Source organism: Leptonychotes weddellii, chromosome 9 (assembly GCF_054177405.1).
Source record: "Leptonychotes weddellii isolate Sample4059 chromosome 9, ASM5417740v2, whole genome shotgun sequence".
In the NCBI taxonomy this organism is placed as follows: Eukaryota; Metazoa; Chordata; class Mammalia; order Carnivora; family Phocidae; genus Leptonychotes; species Leptonychotes weddellii.
In genome coordinates, this window is record NC_138377.1 from 66,015,103 (window position 1) to 66,033,852 (window position 18,750).

General features: G+C 39.9%; 1 protein-coding gene across 1 annotated transcript in view; it reads right to left on the reverse strand.

Annotated features, from left to right (window-relative positions):
* RPGRIP1 (RPGR interacting protein 1) overlaps positions 1-18,750 on the reverse strand; it is a 41,458-nt gene that overhangs the window by 3,222 nt on the left and 19,486 nt on the right. Inside the window, exons 11-14 of the mRNA XM_006731354.3 lie at positions 17,426-17,523; positions 10,032-10,224; positions 3,298-3,382; positions 498-628 (exon numbers count right to left, since the gene is read on the reverse strand). Coding sequence (XP_006731417.2) covers positions 498-628; positions 3,298-3,382; positions 10,032-10,224; positions 17,426-17,523 — 507 coding nt within the window. The remainder of the gene's footprint in view (positions 1-497; positions 629-3,297; positions 3,383-10,031; positions 10,225-17,425; positions 17,524-18,750) is intronic.

Consider the following 18,750-nt stretch of genomic DNA (forward strand, 5'->3'; position numbering starts at 1 on the left):
ATACAGTCCAGACACTTCTGAAGCAGGATGGTTAAGGTTTGGTAACCAAAAAAAAACCCACCCCAAAAACCTCGGTAACAAACACCATGAGGGGTGAGGGAGCAGGTGAGTGGGTGTCTGTGGAAGAGACTGTATGACAAGAGGAGGGTGTTTGCTGCCTTTACAAACCTTATATGCTTAAGAGAAATCAGGAATTCTGATCTTTAAATCTGACTGAAATTAAAAGAATTGGTCTTTTCAAAATTCCCTGATTTCAAACCCTGGAGATTCATAAAAGATTGTATTCCAGTTGTCACGGGGTACATGGACTAAAATATACAACTGACTACTCTCATGCTCGATCTAGAAAGAAATACAGCTGTAGGGATTTTGATCCAATTTACATCATCAACTTCATAGTGGTAATTATATACTGAAGGTAAAACAGGAGTATTCGTGATTTGGCTGATTTCCTTAGAAGTAAGTGAAACTGAGAAGCATGAACATTTATTACTCACTGTCTAGCTCTTGCTCTACACCATCTCCTCCCGATTCCATGAGCTGCCACAGTTCCAGAAATGCGTATCCTACTTCTTGACATTCTTTATTTTCGTCGTCCATAGGATCACTTACCACTGTAAACTTTAAACTAAAGGAAAAATTCCATTTAACTCAGTACTGCTGATACTGTAAGGCTTAAAATACATATATGAGGTAAAAGTAATCATACATAACACAGCGTTTTCCCTGAATCACTTCTCCCTTGCCTCCACTTTACACAATTATAATGGCGAAAGAGTAAGGAATTGGTGTATTTTAAAGTAATGATAGGCCTGGAGAAGAGGGAGCTAAGACTCAAGATGATGTAGTTGATCAAGTTGTCTCAGAACTGTTCAGACGGGTGCCTGGGTGGCTCAGTCAGTTAAGCATCTGCCTTCGGCTCAGTTCGTGGTCCCAGGGTCCTGGGATCGAGCCCCGCATCGGGCTCCCTGCTCAGCAGGGAGTCTTCTTCTCCCTCTGTCTGCCGCTCCCCCTGCTTGTGCGCTCTCTCTCTGACAAATAAATAAAATCTTTAAAACAAACAAAAACCCCACAAAAGACTGTTCAGATAGGTTGCCTTGTAAGAGAGCTTACAACTCTGATGAAAGATTTGTCATTGACAGTGAAGGTGTTTGCACAAAAACCAAGATTACAGGAAATTAGAAGAGTTCTTAGATTTCTAAATAAAAGTTGGGTATCAAGCTGGAGCAAAGGAAAACAGAAGGAACAGAGAATTGCAAAATGTATAAGAAGTGTATCCCTTTGAGTTGTAAGTCTGGAGACAGGGCACCAGAGAGCAAGCGGCCAGTAGTCAACCGGCACTCATCATTCTGACTCGGCCCCGCAAAGAAGGAATTCTAGAAACTAGTACCTACTTGATTTTTGGAGATAACATTCACACATAAATTCACTATCTTAACCATTTTAAAGTGTAAAATTCAGTGTGTTTTAGTAAAATCAGTGTTGCCCAACCATCACCAGTAATTCCAGGCCATGCTCATTGCCCCAAGAAGAAATCCTACGGCCATCACGCAGCCACTTCCCGTTCTCCCCTCAGCTCCGGGAGACCACCAATCGACTGTCTCTCTGGGTTTGCCTATTCTGGACATTCTGTATCCCTATTAATTTTTTAAAAGCAAATACTGGTGGCAAATAGTGGTAAGGGAGCAAGAATAGGACTAAAAATTCAAGCTTTTAAAATCACAGCTAAGCAAGATTAAGCTAAAAAGAAATTCTGAAAGTGATACATTGTTAGCTCATGAGGCGATATTCATTTGTGATGATGCTTCTGTATCCTTACTGAGAACTTCAACAATACAAAGGGATAATGCTGACTCCCTGACCCCAAGTTTCCCCTTTCTAGGTACAGGGCATTCATTCATCCATTCATTCATCCATCCATCCATCCATTCATTCACAACCCTGAGATCAAGACCTGAGTTGAGACCAAGTGTCAGATGCCTAACTGAGCCACCCAGGCGCCTCCCAGATGCTTTAGATAAACTACATTATTTCAGTTGTATCCTCACACAAGCCTTCAAGTTAAGTAATATTCAAAGATCACAGAGCTAGTAAGTGGAAGAGTCAGGATTCAAAACCAGGCCTCTCTGATTACAAAGCCAATGTTCTGTCCACTGTACGACACTGGCAAACAGGTAAAATCAATCAAAATCTAAAATTGAATAGGAGGTTACAAAAAGAAAAAAAAAGCTACCACTGTAAGGGAATAAAGGAAGAGCGTATTCTAGGAATGCTGCGAGAAGAAAAGAAAATAAATTTAACATTGATGCAGAATGGAAACAACCAAACGCTTTCCATTCCCAAAAGTTACCAGTCAGCTTCTGTTTAAGTGCACAGTGATACCAGAGTCAGATTCACTGTTTATTTCAGTGGCTCCTTTTTCAGTCCTTTCTATGACTGACTGGAGACAAAGTAAATGCAAATTAAACACCAGCCCTGTATTATTTCTTACCCACACACTTGAAAAGGAGGCAACATTGCTAGATCTTGCCAAAAACAAAAAAAACCCAAACAGATGCCCACTTAAATTTGAATTTCAAATTTTAGCTAAACAACGAATAATTTTCTTAGTATAACTTATGTCCTGTGCATTTCATCGGGAACTTCTAAATGGAGGCCTCTTCAGATTAGAGGAATAACAAGGACACTTTCCTAAAATTGATAGTATGCCTAGAATTTATTTCAGTTATATCAAAGTCAAAGTAATCCTGTAGAGAAATAATTTTAAAAATCTAAATATGAGGGGTGTCTGGGTGGCTCAGTCGATGAAGCATCCGACACTTGATCTCAGCTCAGGGCTTGATCTCTGGGTCATGAGTTTAAGCCCCACACTGGGCTCCATGCTGGGTGTGGAGCCCACTTAAAAAACAACAACAACTAAATATGAAATTAATATTATAAAGACATAATATTTGGTAAGCTAGCAATGGTACTGTGTTTGTGGGAAATAAATTATCTGGGAATGTCAAAGGGTTTTTTCCATTCCTCACAGAGCACTGTTAGTATTCAAGTACTTGCTGCCACAAAAATAGTGCTTATCAGGGGGCTGGCATGGGTGAGAGATGAACTACACCGATGAGATTCATACAGTTTATCAGGTAGTTGTAAAAATGAATCAGACTCAGATGAGAAATCCATTCAGTAAATTAATATGAAAGAAGTTGTTCGAATATTCAGTATCAGCACAAAACCAAACTTAAACTCCTGAACTCCTGTGTGGATGATATCTCCCTTCTTTCAAAGTGGAAAGATGCTTACCGTCCTTGCTCAGGATCTTGTCTGTTCAGCATGGCAAACAGAAACTGCCTTCGGCCTTTTTGTTCCAGTGGGTCCAGGTCTATCACTGTATTAAGGATAAGAGAGGAGAAAAGCAAAGAATCATACGCTGTTACTATTTGGGCACTAAGACTTTCATAAGTGGTATAGGTAAAACCATGATAGAAAAGAGAGGTTGGCAAGCTAGGGCTCATGGGTGGGCCACCTGTTTTGGTAAATAAAGTTTTTACTGAATACAGCCAATGCCTATTTGTTCACATATTATCTATGGTTGCTTTCCAACTACAGTGACAGAGTTGAATAGCTGTGACAGAGACCATTTGGTCCACAAAGCCTAAAATATTTACTACCTGGCCCTTTAAGAAAAAGTTTGTCGACCCTGATGAAAAGGAAGCCTTAGGATCTGCACTGAATGCTGTTCTGCCATTGTGCCAAGATGAATGTGCTTCCACCACTCTACAGCTGGAAGAACCCCAGGAGACTGAGTTTGAGTTTTGCAGCAGGTTCAACTCAAGGTGCCTCTCTCAACACCCGCCCTCCCCTTCCTCCTCATTTCTATATGGGAATGCTGCAGCCTCAAATACATTAGCTTATGTTTTCCAGCCTCTATTTTAGCTGGGTTTGGCTGCACGATTAAATTCTGGCTATTGTGTTATGTGAAACATGCTTAACAGGCTCAACTGGGAGGCATCCTTCCTTTCCCTGGCAGCCATTAAGGGTGACAGGGTCACCAAAAGGATGGAAGACAGGCACTAGGTTGATAAGAAGGCAGGATAGGAGTTTGGATCCTGACAGAATCACATATCCTCAGTCCTGGACTGCCCCCCTCAGAATTCATTTTATACAGGTAAGAAATAAACTTCTACCTCATATAAGGAAAGGATATACTTAAGGGAAAAAAAAAAAAAAGGAGGAACAGACAACAACAAACAGTTCTTAGAAATTTAAGATAAATTTTCAATGACTGGAAGATAAAATTAAGGAAATTTGAGGGGGCACCTGGCTGGCTCAGTTGGTAGAGCATGCAACTCTTGATCTTGGGGTTGTATGTTTGAGCCCCACATTGGATGCAGCGATTACTTAAAAATAAAATCTTTATTTTTTTTTTATTTAGAGAGGGAATGGGGGAAGGGGCAGAAGGAGAGAGAGAGAGAATCTTAAGCAGGCTCCATGCCCAGTGTGGAGCCTGATGGGGAGCTCAATCTCATGACCCTGAGATCATATCCTCAGCCGAAATCAAGTCAGATGCTTAACTGACTGAGCCATACTTAAAAATAAAATCTTAAAAAAAACTAAGGAAATTTCCCCCAAATAGAAAGAAAAAGCAGAGGTAGGATTATAGGAAGAAAATGAGAAAATTAGAGGATCAATTTGGAAGATCAAAAGCTCTACTAAGAAAATGAGAAAATCCTGGGGTCAAAATTATCAAAGAAATGCAATAAAATTTCCCAGAACTAAAAGCCATAAGCTTCCAGATTGAAAGAGCCCCCTGGATGGCTAGAACAATTACAGGAAAAATATACACATTATCCTGAAATTTAAGAACACTGAAGAGAAAGATAAAATGTTCAAGTCTTCTGGACAGGTAGAAGTAGTTTTCATATAAAGGTTAGACTCTTGGCGAAGACCATGGACCAACTGCTTCAAAATTCTGAATAAGAATGTTTTCAAAATAGATTTCTATACTTGGTCTAATTATCAATTGAATATATGGGTAGAATAAAGAGACTTCATGCATGATGGTCTCAAAATGTTTCCTTCCAATGTACTCTTTCTTTAAAAGCTACTGGAAAATATGACCCATTAAAATATCAAAGTGAATCAGAGGATGACAGAGAACCCAGGAGACAAGAAATCCAGTATAGGAGAGAATTAAATCAAATTCTCCAAATTGCAGCAGTATGGATAATAGCTGAATGGTGGGCTGAAGAAAGGTCTTCAAGGACAAAAAATTGATATATTTTTTGACAGGTTTGGATTATTTGAAAACTTGGAAAGGCTGTTGGAGGATGTGAAAAGAATTACAATGGGCATAATGAAGATACAGCAAGCGAAAAATTGAGACAAACAAAATAATAAAGGATTATAACCACGGCATACTACTTGGTTCTGAAGAATTAATATTTACATATCCATAATAATAGAAACAATTAAGATTGGATTAAATGAAAGTTATGATCAAACTCTATGGGAGGAAGAGAAAATGGGTATAGTGTAAGAGAAATAAATTTTATGTGTCACGATAGGAAGTCAGCAGGTAATATCTAAAATTGGTGAGTCAGGAAATTGCAACAGAAACATTACTCAGAAACATGGAGTTAAATAACAAGAAATAGCAGAAAAAGTGAAAAGGGGTGTGGTGGACTGAGGAGAATGGGGAGGATGACAGAGAGTGATTTGTGGAAAAGGGATGGAAAACGGGACTGCTCAATTTTAATTAAAAATCTTTCTAGGCCTATTTGATATTTTAAAACCATATGCATAACCCCACTTACATCAATGGACAGATCATCCAAACAGAAAATCAACAAGGAAACAGTGGCTTTGAATGACACATTGGACCAGATGGATTTAACAGATACATTCAGAACATTCCATCCCCAAACAGCAGAATACACATTCTTTTCAAGTGCACATGGAACAGTCTCCAGAATAGATCACATATTAGGCCACAAAACAAGTCTCAACAAATTCAAAAATATCAGTCATACCATGTATCTTTTCTTTTTTTCTTTTTTTTTAAAAGATTTTATTTATTTATTTATTTGAAAGAGAGAGAATCAGAGAGAGAGAGAGAGAGCATGAGAGGGGGAGGGTCAGAGGAAGAAGCAGACTCCCTGCTGAGGAGGGAGCCCGACGTGGGACTCGATCCCGGGACTCCAGGATCATGACCTGAGCTGAAGACAGTCGCTTAACCAACTGAGCCACCCAGGCTCAGTTTTCTTTTTTTAAAAGATTTATTTATTTTAGAGAGAGAGAGTGCACAAGTGGGAGGGGTAGAGGGAGAGGAAGAGAGAAACCCAAGCAAACTCCACACTGAGTGCAGAGCCCAACTCAGGGCTTGATCCCACGACTCCAAGATCATGACCTGAGCTGAAACCAAGAGTTGGACGCCCAACCAATTGTGCCACCCAGGTGCCCCACCATGTATCTTTTCTGATCACATGCTATGAAACTAGAAATCAACCACAAGAAAAAATCTGAAGAGAGCACAAATACATGGAAGTTAAATAACATGCTACTAAACGATGAATGGGTCAACCCAGAAATCAAAGAGGAAATAAAAAAAAAATACATGGGGACAAATGAAAATACAATGGTCCAAAACCTTTGGGATGCAGCAAAGGCTGTTCTAAGAGGGAAGTTTATAAGAATACAAGCCTAACTCAAGAAGCAAGAAAAATTAAAAAACAAAAAAACCAACAACCTAACATTATACCTAAAGGAACTAAAAAAAGAATAAACAAAACTCAAACCAGTACAAGGAAGGAAATAATAAAGATCAGAGCAGAAATTAAAGAAAGAGAAACTTTAAAAACCAATAGGACAGATCAATAAAACCAGGAGCTGGTTCTTTGAAAAGATGAACAAAATTGATAAACCTTTAACTAGACTCATCAAAGGGGGGGGCTCAAATAAAATCAGAAATGAAAGAGGAGAAAAAACAACCGACACCACAGAAATACAAAGGATTGTGAGAGATTATTACGAAAAATTATATGCCAACAAATTGGACAACCTAGAAGAAATGGACAAATTCCTAGAAACATATAACCTCCCAAAACTGATTCAGGAAGAAGTAGAAAATTTGAATAGACCGATTACCAGAAATGAAATTGAATCAGTAACAAAAAAACTCCCAAAGTCCAGGACCAGACGGCTTCACAGGGGAATTCTACCAAACATTTAAAGAAGCATTAATACCTATTCTTCTCAGACTATTCCAAAAAATAGAAGAGGCAGGAAAACATCAAAATTCAAAACCAGATAAAGACACTACAAAAAAAGAGAACTACAAGGCAGTATCTGTAATGAACAAAGATGCAAAAATCCTCAACAAAATATTAGCAAACCAAATTCAACAATACATTAAAAAAATCATCATGATCAAGTGGGATTTATTCCCAGGCTACAAGGGTGTTTCAATATTTATAAATCAATGTGATACATCATATCAATAAGAGATCATTTCAATAAATGGAGAAAAAGCATTTGACAAAGTACAATACCCATTCATGATAAAACCCCTCAACAAAGTAGGTTTAAGGGGAACATTCTTCAACATAATAAAGGCCATATGTGAAAAACCCACAGCTAACATCATATTCAGTGGTGAAAAACTGAGAGCTTTCCCCCTAAGACCAGGAATAAGACAAGGATATTCACTCTCACCACTTTTATTCAACACAGTACTGGAAGTCCTAGCCACAGCAATCAGATAAGAAAAAGGAATAAAAAGCATCCAAATTGGTAAGGAAGAAGTAAAACTTTCACTATTTGTAGATGACATACTATATATAGAAAACCCTAAACACTCCATCAAAAAACTATTAGAACTGATAAATGAATTCAGTAAGGTCACAGGATACAAAATCAATATACCAAAATCTGTTGCATTTCTTTATTATTATTGTTACTATTTTTTTATTTTTATTAGGTTGGCTCCACACTAGGCTTGAACTCACAACCCTGAGATCAAGACCTGAGCTGAGATTAAGAGTCAGACACTTAACTGACTGAGCCACCCAGGCACCCCTCATTGCATTTCTATACGCTAATAATGAACCAACAGAAAAAGAAATTAAGAAAGCAATCCCATTTACAATTGCACCAAAATTAATAAAATACTTAGGAATAAACTTAACCAAGGAGGTGAAAACCTATACTCTGAAAACTATAAAACAACAATGAAAGAAACTGAAGATGACACAAATGGAAAGATAATCTGTGCTCATTGATTGGAAGAGCAAATATTAAAATGTCTATGCTAACCAAAGCAATCTACAGATTTAATGTAATTCTTACCAAAATACCTACAGCATTCTTCACAGAACTAGAACAAATATTCCTAAAATTTGTATGGAACCACAAAAGACCCCAAATTGGCAAAACGATCTTGAAAAAGAAAAACAAAGCTGGAAGTATCACCATCTCCCATATTTCAAGATATACCACAAAGCTGTAGTAATGAAAACAGTATTTTTACTGGCACAAAAACAGACACATAGATCAATTGAACAGAACAGAAAACCCAGAAACAAACCCACGATTATATGGCCAATTAATTTTTGATAAAGGAGGCAAAAACATGCAACGGGAAAAAGTCTCTTCAACAAACGGAGTTGGGAAAACAGGACAGCTACATGCAAAAGAATGAATCTGGACCACTTTCTTACATCATACACAAAAATAAACTCAAAATGGATTAAGGACTTGGGCGCCTGGGTGGCTCAGTTGGTTAAGCGACTGCCTTCGGCTCAGGTCATGATCCTGGAGTCCCGGGATCGAGTTCCGCATCGGGGGGGGGTGTCCCCTGCTCAGCAGGGAGTCTGCTTCTCCCTCTGACCCTCCCATCTCATGCTCTCTCTATCTCATTCTCTCTCTCAAATAAATAAATAAAATCTTAAAAAAAAATGGATTAAGGACTTAAATGCGAGACCTGAAACTATAAAAATCCTAGAAGAGAGCACAGGCAGTAATTTCTCGGACATCAGCCATAGCAACTTCTTTCTAGATATGTCTCCTAAAGCAAGTGAAATAAAAGCAAAAATAGATTATTGGAACTACATCAAAATAAGAAGCTTCTGCACAGTGAAGGAAATAATCAACAAAACTACAAGGCAACCTACTGAATGGAAGATGATATTTGCAAATGACATACCTGGTACAGGGTTAGTATCCAAAATACATAAAGAACTGATACAACTCAACATTCAAAAAACAAATAACCTAATTAAAAAATGGGGCAAAAACATGAACATTCTCCAGAGTAGACATACAGATGGCCAACAGACACATGAAAAGATGCTCAAAATCACTCATTATGCAATGCACATGCATACTATACGCATCATTTGCATTATGCAATGCAAATCAAAACCACAGTGAGATATCACCTCATACCTGTCAGAATGGTTAAAGAACAAGAACAAGAAACAACAAGTGTTGGCGAGGATGTGGAGAAAAAGGAACCCTCTTGCCTTGTTGGTGGGAACGCAACTGGTGCAGCCACTGTGGATGGATCTAGAGAGTATAAGACTAAGCGAAATAAGTCAGAGAAAGACAAATACCATATGACTTCACCTATATGTGGAATTTAAGAAACAAAACAAATGAACAAAGGAAAAAGAAGAGACAAACCAAAAAATCGCTCTTAAGTATAGAGAACAGAGGGTTACTGGAGGGGAGGTGGGCGGGGAGGATGGGGGAAATAGGTGATTGGGATTAAGAGTATGCTCATCATGATGAACACTGAATAATGTATACAGTTGTCGAAGCACTATGTTGTACACCTCAAACTAATATAACACTGTATGTTAACTACACTGGAATTAAAATAAAAACTTAATTGAAATAATAAAAAATAAAAAACATAAATAAAACCATATGCATCTATCACTTTGATATATAACATGGTTGCATCCACCCCATTGGAAGTGCAGGGCAGTTCTGACCCCTCGGACCACTCTTGCAGCCAAGCACAAGGGATGCCTCACCTTTGCTGAAGTGGAAGTGGATCTCTTCTCCCGCCCTTGGTTTCCTCAGGGACACTGGGGTCTCCGTCTCTGACAAAGGTACATCATAGAACTTGTACTCTACATACACCTGCTTGACATTCTCATCACACATCACTTCAGCCTCTGGGTAGAAGGCCAGGGAGACAATTTCAATGCACATCTTCTCTGAACCCTGACAAGGAAAATACTTATTTATCTCCTATAGGTTAGCGATGCTCCAAGTGTTTCTACTCCATCTAATGAACACATGACTCCCTCAGACATCGGTTGTAGCCATATTCCATCTCACATACCCTTGAAAAACTTTTGGTGGGCAGCAAAGTTTACTGAGCGACAGCCGACAGCACCAAGCTCCCGAAGAGGGAGGGGACCCTCGAGGTTGCCCCTACCTCACACATCCTTGAGAATCAGTTTAGCGGTAAAGCCGCTGCCCAGAGCTTCCTGCGCCCACAAAGTGCCTGCCGTAGAGCAGGCCGCCCGGGCAGCCTGGCCCTTCACAGCAACGCCTGTCCTTCCAGCCCCGCCTCAGAGTTGCCGCCACGGCCACTGTCCTCTCTCTGGACCGTCCCTGCGTCCATTTTTGCATTAGGGACACCAGGGGGAGGGCTGACATCTCTCGAGTTTCCAGACAGCAGCTGAGGGCCATGTGAAGTCCTCCCCTTCCACAGTGTGGCAGCAAGTCCTGTCCCGACACGAGTAAGGGGTCAGTCTGGGACGGCCCCAACCAGCCATGGTTCTCCCTTGTCACCTGGGGGGGACTCTCCCGTGCTCTAGGCTGCCAGGCCAAGGCCCTCACTTCTCCCAAGATCCACCCCCACCCCCATCTTTGCTTCTCTTAGGAAGCAGGTGGAGCTCCTAGGCCTTCTCCTAGGAAGCCAGAGGCAGTATTTCTCAACAAATCTACCTCAGAACAACCTGGGTGACTCTTGAAAATAAAGCTACTTGATGCTGCCCTCTCAACAGCCCTCACAAACCCTCCTACAGTCTCCACCATGAAAACTATTACGTTTTCCAAAATGTGGGTTTTGACACTTACGGGTCAGCTAGGTGGGTTGTGGGTTTCACTAGTATTTTTTTTTTAAATAAAAGAGTAAGATAGGCTAGGACAGAATGGAATGGAATAGAACAGAAAATATGAGAGTTCATGGTAAATGGTAAGCCCTGTTTCTTAAAGCTCTTGTTTATATATGATTGTACTGGGCACAATGTAGAAATGTATTTCTTACAGTGACTGTCATTAAGAAAGCATAACAGCCACTCTTAAATCACACTGCCTAGGGTGGCTCCCGACAATCTGTTTAACTTTTATTTTTTAATTTTTTAAAAGAGTTTATTTGGGATAGAGTGCGTGAGTGCACGAGCAGCAGGCGAGGGGGAGTAGAGGCAGAGGGAGAGGGAGAAGCAGGCTCCCCACTGAGCAGGGAGCCCAACGTGGGGCTCAATCCCAGGACCCTGGATCATGACCTGAGCCGAAGGCAGACGCTTAACTGACTGAGCTACTCAGGTGCCCCTCTGTTTAACTTCTAAACATTTATGTATGTAATTTACACACAGTAAAATACAAAACCTAACATGTACACTTTTGACAAATATATACAAGTGTGTAATCAACTTCCCATTCAAGATACAGAACCGTCACCCTAGAAAGTTCTCTAATGCCACTGTTGTAATTTTTTTATAATTTTTAAAAAGATTTTATGTATTTATTTATTTTAGAGAGAGTGTGTGTGAGCAGGAGGAAGAGCAGAGGGAGAGGGGGAGAGAAAATCTCAGGCAGATTCTATGCTGAGCACAGAGCCTGAAGATGGTTAACTGACTGAGCCACTCAGATGCCCCTGTTGCAATTATTTTTAAGCTGAGACCCCTATGGCCCTATAGTTTCATAAAAATGAAGTAGAACTTCTCAAAGGTGTCTGAGGAATAGGTGTTTTACAAATGAGTGGTTCTGTGATCAAATACATTTTGGAGGGGAAGCTGGGTGGCTCAGTGGGTTCAGTGTCTGACTCTTGGTTTTGGCTCAGGTCATGATCTTAGGGTCACAGGATGGAGCCCTGCATCGGGCTCCCTGCTAGCAGGGACTGAGTGTGCTTGAGATTCTCTCCCTCTCCCTTTGCCCCTCCTCCCACTCGCTCTTTCTCTTGAAAATAAATCAATAAATCTTTAAAAAAATGCATTTTGGAAAATTAAGATTAACAAAGTTATCAGCTTTCTCTAACTGGACTTACAGCCTTTAATATGTTAATATGCATCAGGACACTTTTAGAGGATGATACAAAGGTAGTTTTTTCCAAACATATTTGACTATACAATCACTTTTGTTTTTTTCCTGGACATGGCTGGGCTTAATTTTCCAAAGAACACACTTTAGGAAACACTGAGGTCTGGGAAAAAAAGAAAAGTATTCATAGCTATATAAGTACCTGAATGATCCCCAGCAACATCTTACCAAAAAAAAAAAAGCCTCCTATGCTTAATGAGGATGAACATTTTTTTTTTCCCATAGTTAAAAATGAACAGCCACCAGACCAGTGGGTTTCAAACTATAAAACTTGGCCTATGCATATTTATATGTGTGTATAAAAAGAAATCACTGAAATAAAAGTCTCCTTAAACAATTTTTAACCTTAATAGGTGTGATGCAAATTATTATTTTGTATTTTATTTTTTCTCAGTTTTTTGTTTGTTTTTCAAAAGTGCTGGCTGGGGCCCCCTGTTTTGATTTCATTGTCTAGGGATGTCAACTTGCAGCTGGAAAATATGGCACCCCAGTTATGCTCTATGACAAATAGCCATTAGCCACATGTGGCTACTGAGCACTTGAAATGTAACTAATCTGAATCAGGAGCGGCCAGCGTAAAATTCACAGGATTTTGGAGACCTTGCAGGAAAAAAACAAATGTAAGGTGTCTCAATAATTGTTTATATTGATTTCATATTGAAATGATAATACCTTGGATATACTAGGTTAAATAAAATATATTATTAAAATTTACTTGTTTCTTTTCACACTTTTCATGTGGACACTAGGAAATTTTAAATTACTTTGTGTCACATTTTACTTCTGGGACAGCACCTCCCAGGCTGTCAGCTCCCTGTGTTCTAGGACCACAAGTCGGCCTCACCAGCCCCCATAGTCCCAGCATCTAACGTACCCCTCAGGTGCTTCATTACCTCTCCATGCCACCTGGATCTAAATTTTTCCAAATTACTTTTGATTCCTTCCCTTACAGACACTCTCATTCCATTAAAGTCAGGAACTGAGAATTCTGGGGGGAAAAGGCCACCATAGGGTAACAGTGGTATCATTTAGGGGCTGATCATTTGGAGGTATCCATCAAAAGTTCAAGTGCACATTCCTTTTAAAACCAGCAGTTTCACTTCTAGGAATCTATTCCACAAAAACATTTGCCAAATACACAAAGATACATGTGAACAGAGATGTTCACTGTGACATTTTTTTTTTTCTCTTTTCCCAGTTTTATTGTAGTTACCTGGTTGTACAATAACAAAAGTGACGAGGTGTGGTCATCAAACATTTCTTCCTGTTAGGGCTCATTTACAAAGTCTGGCTACGCAATTTTATTCTTTCTTCCTTTCTTTCCTTCCTTTCCTTCTTCTTTCTTCTTCTTCTTTTTTTTTTTTGCCCCCCAGTTTTATTGGTTTATAACCATCTCTTGATCTCCAGTACCTCAGATAAACCAAACCTCTTCTACACCAGGGTCTTTCCGTTTGCCAGTTCCTCTGTCTGAGACAATTTCCCTCCATCTCTTACCTTCTCACACTTCAAATTTCAGTTTAATTAAGTCCCCTCCTCAGAGAAGTATTTCCTTATACCTTACCTAACTCAATCCCTACCATTACTATCTTTTTTTCTTTTTAAGATTTTACTTTTAAGTCATCTCTACACCCAACGTGGGGATCAAACTCACAACCCCAAGATCAAGAGTGGCACACTCTACCAACTGAGCCAGCCAGGTGCCTCAACCCCTCCCATTACTATTATTCAAATTCTTTTTTTTTTTTTTTAAGATTTTGAGATAGAGCGAGAGAGCTAGAGAGAGGGAGAGAGAGAGAGAGTGCGCGAGCACACAAGCGGGTGGAGGGGCTGAGGGAGAAGCAGGCTCCCCGCGGAGCAGGACCCTGGGATCATGACCTGAGCCAAAGGCAGACACTTAACTGACTGAGCCACCGAGGCGCTCCTCAAATTATTTTCTTCATAGTATTTAAAGTCAACAAATAATCTTATTTATTTTCTGACTTATATCTGTTTTCCCTCAGGAGAATGTAGGATTCAAGACAAAAGGAACCAGGTCTGCCTTTTTCACCATTTTGTGTCCACAGAGCCTGGCAAATACTAAGACAGGTACTCCATAATTACTGAAGGAGTTAACAACTCACAGGGCTGCTGTGAGGCTTTAGTGAGTTAATGAATATCAAGTGCATAGCATAGAAGTGCAATCAGCATCGCCCACTGAGGTCTGTCTAAATAAAAGGTCACATATTATTTTAACAAAATAATGATCAGCAGTTAAGAGAAATGAACTAGAAAAAGCTAAATTATATCAACTTGGATGGACTCCCAAAATGTTACTGAAGGTAAATGCACATTTCAGAATAGTGTGTACCAAAAAAGAAAAAAAAATGCAAAAAACTATATGAATGGTACCTGGCATCTGCCTGTACATCTTTGTGCAACTGTTTACAAATCTATAATTATTTCAAAATAAGAAGTTTTTAAAAAGAAAAACATGTACCGTTTAATGTCATTCATAAGAAAGCCAAAAAAAAAAGGGGGGGGGCGCCTGGGTGGCTCAGTCGGTTGTGCATCTGCCTTCGGCTCAGGTCAGGATCCCAGGGTCCTGGGATCGAGCCCCGCATCAGGCTCCCTGCTCGGTGGGAAGCCTGCTTCTCCCTCTCCCACTCCCCCTGCTTGTGTCTCTCTCTGTCAAATAAATAAAATCTAAAAAAAAAAAAAAAAAAAAAAGTTATGTGTGGATTCTCAACCATGCAGGGGGTCATGTCCCTAACCCCCACATTGTTCAAAGGTCAACTATACGTGTTTGTGCTGTGAATTCAATTTGATAATAACACTAAGTTTTTGCTAAGTAAGCTCAGTTTTCTTTTTATTTTTAAGAGAGTGAGAGAGAACAAGTGCAAGCAGGGGAGGGGCAGAGGGAAAGGGAGAGAATCTTAAGTAGACTCCATGCTGAGCGCAGAGCCTGATGCGGGGTTCGATCTCAAGACCCTGAGATCATGACCTGAGCTGAAACCAAGAGTCAGATGCTTAACCGACTGAGCCACCCAAGCACCCCAGTAAGCTCAGTTTTCCAGTTGGTGAAGTGTCTTCCTTCCACAAAGGTTTCCAGAAAGAGATCTTATTTAGGAGCCTTTAATTCTGAATAATATTTCCTTTCCTTCCTTTCTTCCTTTCCTTCCACAAAGGTTTTCCAGAAAGAGATCTTATTTAGGAGCCTTTAATTCTGAATAATATTTTAAATGTAATGTCTGATTTGTAGTTCAAAAACTTGCTGACCAGCTGACTGCTTTTCAGGTTGATCTGAGAGGTGGCTTGGTTTAGAAACTTTTACTGGAGATCAGCTCTTCTGCTAACTAGCTCTATATCCTGTACACATTAGTTAATCTTCTCCTTTATGATCTCTAAGGTTTTATAGTCCCATTCCAACATCCTATGGCTCTGATCCATCTTATAAGCATTTCTCAAGATACTATGTAATGGCTAAAGAAAGATACGAGAGATAAAAGTTCAGAAGAAAATAACTTAAGTATTTGCTATCTTAACTGTTTAAGGCTACTGATTTTGAGTGGTTTCTCCCTACTCCAATATCCTTTAGTTGCCAGCAAATCCTCAGTACAAGTTCTCACTTTCAAGGAAGAGTTTTCTGACCTTACAAAAGCAGCAATAATTTCACTCTTCTGAATTCTTACAAATCTTAAGAGTTTCTATCACATAATTTAACCACTTGATTCTAGGACACACTATACTTATAATGTTTCTAATGAAGTTCATAATCCTCAATCAGATTTCAATCTTTCATTCAGGCACTCATTCAACAAATATTTACTGAGCACCTACAAATGTGTCAGGGAGCATTCTATTGGCTCAAGAGAGAGATTTGTTTCCTACCTCACTTATAACCCCACGAGATTCTAATACAGTGACTGTTAAATGTATCTGCAGATATTTAGTCATATATATATTTGTGTGTATGTATCCTCAGTTGGTTCCACAAGAGATCTGAGGCTGTAATATTTAATAAATAATTGCAATTTCAGGTTTTATTTTATTATTTTTTAAAGAAAGATTTTATTTATTTATTTGAGAGAGAGAGCACGAGCAGAGGGCGGGGGTGGGGGTAGCAGAGGCAGAGGGAGAAGCAGACTCCCCTCTGAGCAGGGAGCCTGATGTGGGACTCGATCCCAGGACCCTGGGATCATGACCTGGGCTGAAGGTAGACACTTCACCAACTAAGCCACCCAGGCGCCCCAGCAATTTCAGGTTTTAAGGTTAGGTCAAGGGGCGCCTGGGTGGCTCAGTCATTAAGCGTCTGCCTTAGGCTCAGGTCATGATCCCAGGGTCCCGGGATCAAGCCTCGCATCAGGTTCCCTGCTCAGCAGGAGGCCTGCTTCTCCCTCTCCCACTCCCCCTGCTTGTGTTCCCTCTCTCGCTGTGTCTCTGTCTGTCAAATAAACAAATAAAATCTTAAAAAAAACAAATAAAGCTTAGGTCAAAAACTTCAGAAACCGAATGATCTTTCTGAGCTTTCCCACAAATAATCCTTTCCTCTTTTCTAGCCTCCACCTCCGAAAGTAAACCTGCTCTCCTTAGGTGGATTGAGGAAATGGGCATGACTCAGGCTGGAGATGAATCACAGTACACAATGAAGGAGGCAGGCAAGGGATCCAAATAAAGGAGAGAAGTACTGAAGCAAGTCCTCATTTATACCAAATCAAGAAAGTGATCCTTTCATCAGAGACTGTATCAAGACATTTCCATTCATTCACAATGTAAATTTAACTAAATACCTTCAATTTCCCATCGGGTTCATTAAAACTGGATTATTGGGAACCCTTGGTGGCTCAGTGGGTTGAGCATCTGCCTTCAGCTAGGGTCATGATCCCAGAGACCTGGGATCGAGTCCCACATCAGACTCCTTGCTCAGCGGGGACCCTGCTTCTTCTCCCTCTGACCCTCCCCCCTCTCATGTGCTCTCTCTCATTCTCTCGCTCTCAAATAAATAAATAAAATCTTAAAAAAAAAATACAACTGGATTGTTTTCACCTTTGTGGCCGTTAAGCACACGTCATTATTTACAACCTTGTCTCACACTCAATGATTACCCCGCTGTACTTACCGCCTTAGGACATTTCAGACACGCCGCTGTCACTACGTCATCACTATCTGTAGTTTGGGCTTCACTGACTTCAGAAGCCTGTTCACAGGATTCTTTATCTGCAGGACAAAAGTCTGCAGTTACAGAACTATTTCCAAGCACCCTATTTAACCCAGTACCTACATCTTCAATCTATTATCTGGCCACTAGTTTTGAGTTCCTAGGTTTTGGCTTCATTTACTGAGAATCAAATCCTCTTTTTCAAAGATTCACTTATTCAGCAGCTTGCCAAGTAAGGAGTTCAGCCCCCCCTCGTCTCCCTGCTCAGCTTTCTCCCTCTCCCCGTGCTCACGCATGTGCATTCATGCTCTCTCTCAAATAAAATCTTTAAAAAAATAAAGTAGTCGACTTTATCAATATTTTCTTTATGACTAGTACATTTTGTTTTTTATTTAAGACATCTTTCCTTATTCTGAATGATGAATAATGCTGCTATGAGGATTTGGTACAAGTCTTTGGGTGATCACATGTTTCCAGCTCTCTTGGATAGACACTTAAGAGAAATGCTGGATTGTAAACTATATGTTTAACTTTTTAAGAAACAGCCAAATATTTTTCAAAGTAGTTGTACCATTTTACATTCCCACCAGTAATGTATGAGGTTCTGATTTTTCCACATCTTCACTAATACTTGGTACAGTCAACCTCTGGAATATATGAATTCTAGCTGGTGTGTACTGGTATCTCATTGTGATATTATTTTGCATTTTCCTAATGACTAATGCTGTTGAGCATCTTTTTGTATGCTTATTAGCCATTTGTGTATGCTCTTTAGTGAATGTCTATTCAAATCTATTGACCATTTTATTTATTTATTTTTTTATTTTTTAGCGCATGGGCTTAAACTCACGACCCTGAGATCAAGACCTGCGCTAAGATCAAGAGCCAGCTGCTTAACCGACTAAGCCACCTAGGCGCTCCTCTGTTGACCATTTTGTTTTTATTTTTTTGAAGATTTATTTTGACAGAGAGAGATAGCAAGAGAGGGAACACAAGCAGGGAGAGAGAGAGAGGGAGAAGCAGGCCTCCTGCTGAGCAGGTAGCCCGATGCGGGGCTCGATCCTAGGACCCTGGGATCATGACCTGAGCCAAAGGCAGCCGCTTAATGACTGAGCCACCCAGGAGCCCCTCTATTGACCATTTTATTTATTTTTTCTCTTTTAATTTCCTATATGATTTATTTTTTTTATTATGTTATGTTAATCACCATACATTACATCATTAGTTTTTGACGTAGTGTTCCATGATTCATTGTTTGCATATAACACCCAGTGCTCCATGCAGAA